The 4,528-nt window shown below is 38.9% G+C and overlaps 1 protein-coding gene across 1 annotated transcript in view; it reads right to left on the bottom strand.

Moving 5' to 3' along the window:
• Positions 1 to 469: 469 nt before the first annotated feature.
• LOC104621434 (DNA-binding protein SATB1-like) overlaps positions 470 to 4,528 on the bottom strand; it is a gene marked incomplete at its 5' end in the record, with an annotated part of 4,273 nt that continues 214 nt past the window's right edge. Inside the window, one exon of the mRNA XM_010287922.1 lies at positions 470 to 2,056. Coding sequence (XP_010286224.1) covers positions 1,574 to 2,056 — 483 coding nt within the window. The remainder of the gene's footprint in view (positions 2,057 to 4,528) is intronic.

Below are 4,528 nucleotides of genomic sequence, written 5' to 3'. Positions count from 1 at the left end.
AAACCAGCTGTATCCATTATAAGTGCATTACTGCCAGGAACTGTAAATATGTTTATGCCTGATAGCCTTTTGACTTAATAATATCCTGCTATCTCTGTTGGGCAGGCAAGTTTTTAAACCAAGAAAAGACAGGTTATGATTTTCATAACCAAACTGTGTTTCTTTTTGAAGTATGTTATCTAAATTCAAATTTTAAGAAGGTCATTAAAAAAATCTGCCTGTGATTTTAAAGGCGAACAATTGAAATATCATCTTCAAAGTGGTGGCAAGAAGGTACAATGTGCACTAAGAACAAGTCATTCCTCCCAGATATACACATACGCAGACAAACCCTGCCATATCATACCATACAAACAATTTTAATTGTGTAGTTACAGTGAATAACCACTCCTAGTCAGAACATTTCTGCATAAAGAAAATTGTGATACACTTATAAAAACAGCCAGCTGTAACAAAATAACTGGTGTTTTCATAGCAATAAACTCATAAAAAAGAAATACACCTTTATACAGAAAATTTATACAGCTGTAGCTTTAAAATTGATTGTAAACCAAAGGAAGACACATTGCAAACATCAATTATTTTCACATTAATTGCATAAGTTTCTAAGGTGATCTATTAGTTTTATTTACCTAAGCTTATTTGCATGATAGTAAAAATTGCATACAACAATAAGAGTGAAGCTTATAGTATGAATTGCTTGGATAACATAGAGCACTTTTTATAGGCAACTGTGTAAAGCACATTTTCTCTATTTAAAACTTTTAAGACACTTTGTTTTACTGCCCATCAAAATACATTTATAAATAGAAAAAAAATCAGTATGATAACAAGAGAAGCAATATTACATTTAACGGAAACTTCCAAAAAAATTAATTACAACATGATGCTGCAGGATCTACAAATAAATAATGAGGACTAAATTGTGTTTCACATTTTGTTTTTCATTTTCTTTAAAACCATGTAACAATGAGAATGGAAAAAAAAAAATACAGTGACCTTTATTTCCAAAAGAAAACAAATCTGAATTACGGCAGTGCCATATAATACAAGGCATTTGTTGGCATATGTTATCTTTAAACTGCATTCCACAGTCTATAGTTCTTTTGTAACATACAATAGAACAAGAGTAACAAACTCTTTTTATTTTATTTTTTTAAATAAATGTGAGTTTCCAAAGATCAAGTGTGGAGTGCTACAGTAATAATTAAAAAACAAGAACAAAACAGAAACAAAAAAACAGTAAATCACAAAAGTTGTAATGCTTGTCTGAAGGCTCCAGAATCAAAATCACTGGTATCATGCTTATTGGGTACACTCACAGTGTATCCAGTGAACACAAATTAATATCAAACAATCCTCAACGCTTCATCTGTTGCTGCGAAGCAGTTTGTAAAACAGAGTAAAACATCTAGTGCAGTCTGCATTATCCTTTTTTCAACTTTTGTGCAAGTTTTGGAAGATTCATTGGCCAAACAATGAATAATAAAGGTTTTTGACAGAACGCAAGATGGAATTTTCATTTCATTAGTAAATACCAGTGGCACTGTTGAAAGAAAATAATACTTTTAGATCAGTCTTTCAATTCAGCATTAATCTCTGTGTTCCCTTCTACCGATAACTCTTCTTCTAGTTTAACTGAAAAAAGCGTGTTTGCATTTTTGTCTTGGATGCTGTCTTCTAAATCCTTGAGCAACTCTTCTTCCTTGTACTCTGCAACATCCACCTCCAAACCAGAATTGTCCTTCAGCTTCCCATGGTGCTTGAGATAATATCGCTGGTTCTGAAAGAACTTGATAATGGTGTACTTGGGCAGGTCAAGCTGAGCGGAGAGAGTCTGGATTGCTTCTTCATCTGGATACAGGCCTACATCTTGTATGAAACTCTGTAGGATCCCTAGGGCTTCAACAGAAATCTTTGTTCGCGGTCGGGGTTTCTGACGATTTTCATCCTCAGATTCAGCTGGTGATGCTACTGTCGGTTGCCTTGGGGGTAGTCTGGGACCTGGTTGCTGTTGCTGCTGTTGTTGTTGTTGTTGCTGTTGCTGCTGTTGCTGCTGCTGCTGCAAGACAAAGCACAGCATTTTTTTGTACGTGTATTCTTGCTCATATTTTGTGTTACCAAGAAAAATCCAGGGCGGGGCGGGGGGGAATTGCAAAGCTATAAACAAAGGCTTAGTAAATTTGAAGAACAAAAAGGAAAGAAAAAAGAAAAAAAAGGACCATTATTGCTGAACCAGAATTGAAATATGACTTAGTAGCTCCCTGCATATCTCGCGTGTGTCTGTATGTGTGTGAGCAGAGACGGGGGATAAGGGGACGGTGGGATGTGGACAGAGAGGTGGAAGGAACGCTCTGGCTTTGTCTGACTCAAAGCGCCAATGACGTGACATCGGAGCGGTTTAGCTGACAAATTTTAATGAACGTGCTCCATGAGTCAAGTGCGGACAAGACAAAACGCTAAGTAGGTGACATAGCACAGGATTAACTTGACCAGCTTAGCCAGAACCGTCACAAGGGCAAAGTGAGAAAAGCGCCAGATAAGGGCAAACGCAGAGGAGCTCTGCCAGGAGCAGCAGCTGCTGCCCAAAAACAAGGGCTGCAAACCTCTAGCAATAGCTAGACTAAGGGACTGGGGGGATCGGGGAGAAGGAAAGCATTTTAGCTAAGTGCAGAAATACCCCACTGCTGACCTGACCTTAGCATGCACCGAAGTCTCGTCACACTTGCAAACGTTACGACAGAATGCGTTAGCTGGAAGCGCCTAACGTCACGCTGTCGAACCCAGCCTCGGCAAGGACAAAGAGATCTGGAGGTAGGAAATCTGTATTTCCCCTTCTGGCTCTGACCCCTCTTGCCCGTGGTCTCGGAAAGGGTCTGTCGTTCGAGTATCCCGACGTATAAACAGGGAACAAATATATTTACCTACTTCTGTGTTTGTGCTGGGGATTATTTAGTTAATATTTATAAAGCACCAAGATGCACAGCTCTAAATAAGTTGCACTATTATTATTAGAAGGGAACGTGCTGCATTCCAAAAACTCAGGCAATAAAAATGAGCCAGTATGCACATCAGAAGAATAAGATAAAGCAAATCACGATGTAAATAATTAACAAGAGCTTAAAATGAAGTTTTGCAAGCATGGCTTCAGAAACATTCTTAAAAGGTGAGGCACTGAGCCCCAGGGACAGAAATGTTTTTCTCATCTACCACCGGAGTACAGTACTCTGTAAGATCATGTTTAAAATCAAAAGTAAATTTATCAGCTACTGTTTTTGTTGACAATTCTTTTGCTTCACAGCACAGGAAGCACTGGTTAGTAAGATATTTTGGATCAGCAAATTTCTTGTCATATGGTACAAACCACCAGTTATTATTAAAAAACAACAGCAGCAAAACAAGCAGTTGCTATCACTACATTTCATTTCCCTTTGCAAGTCTCCCCTCGACAATTTTTTGCGTTTCAGTAGTGGTTCCCAAGCTTCCAGCTGCAGCTCACTTGCACACCCTAAGAAGCACCAAATACTGTGCCAAACAGTGTAAATATTGGAGGAACTGTAATTCTGCCCACTTCGCAGTACCACTCGTGGTTGTGGAGACTTTGCGTAGGTCTCAACACCCGGTTTAGAAGCCATTGCTTTAAGTGATCTTCTTCTTGTGAGATCTGACACAAATGCTAGTGGAATTAGGGCTCTTGCCTCATCCCTATTCACATCCTTTCATGTTTTATGGTCTGTGAGCAGTCCCATTCAAGGCTCCAATCCCAAAGAGATTCAAGACTACTCCCAGCACATTAAATTCTTACAAGATTGGAGGCTTTGTATATACAGTTTGAAAACTTGTGTCTTAGCTACACATTTATGCATCTACAACAATTACCGTGTAGAAGAGCAGAGACGAAACTCAGGCCCAGTCTCCCAATCCTTAGTCTTACAAGTCATATTCAGAGATTACAATGTAACTGCTTATGCGAATAGTATTTCCGAGATCAAACACACAACTTTTATCAACAAGGCAAGAAAATCTAAGTAAGTGGCATAGTGGTTGAATGTTTATACCGTGCATAAGCTTCTCCTTTTATCCCCTTAAGAAGCGATTTTATTAAAAACAATGTACATTTTCAAACAAGTGCTGTTTTATTACTTAATATAGATCCTTCTCTCTCTTTTTGCTAAATCAAACAGCAAGTTTCCAGGCTTTCACAATTATTTTAGTAGTTGATATCCTAAGGGATTGTCTTATTCAGTTTGCTTTATCTTTAATATACACCCGTGTTGTTTCTGGCTGCAAGATAACTCTACCCTTCCTAGCTTTGTAAATATTTTTCTGTATAGGTAATACAAATGACACACTGGGTCTCAGCTGAGGTTGGGAAAGCACGGGGTGATATCTGCCCTTTAAGAGGGAGCAGTTAAAAGGCTGACCTCAGGCCTTTAGTGAGAAGGGATTAAAGGGTCCCCAGCGCAGAGAGACAGCGGTCCGCACTGCCGAGCTGGGCTGCCATATCGAGCGAAACAGCCAGCCACGC

Source organism: Phaethon lepturus, unplaced genomic scaffold (assembly GCF_000687285.1).
Source record: "Phaethon lepturus isolate BGI_N335 unplaced genomic scaffold, ASM68728v1 scaffold45395, whole genome shotgun sequence".
NCBI lineage: Eukaryota > Metazoa > Chordata > Aves > Phaethontiformes > Phaethontidae > Phaethon > Phaethon lepturus.
This window is presented reverse-complemented; position numbering and strand designations above follow the sequence as displayed.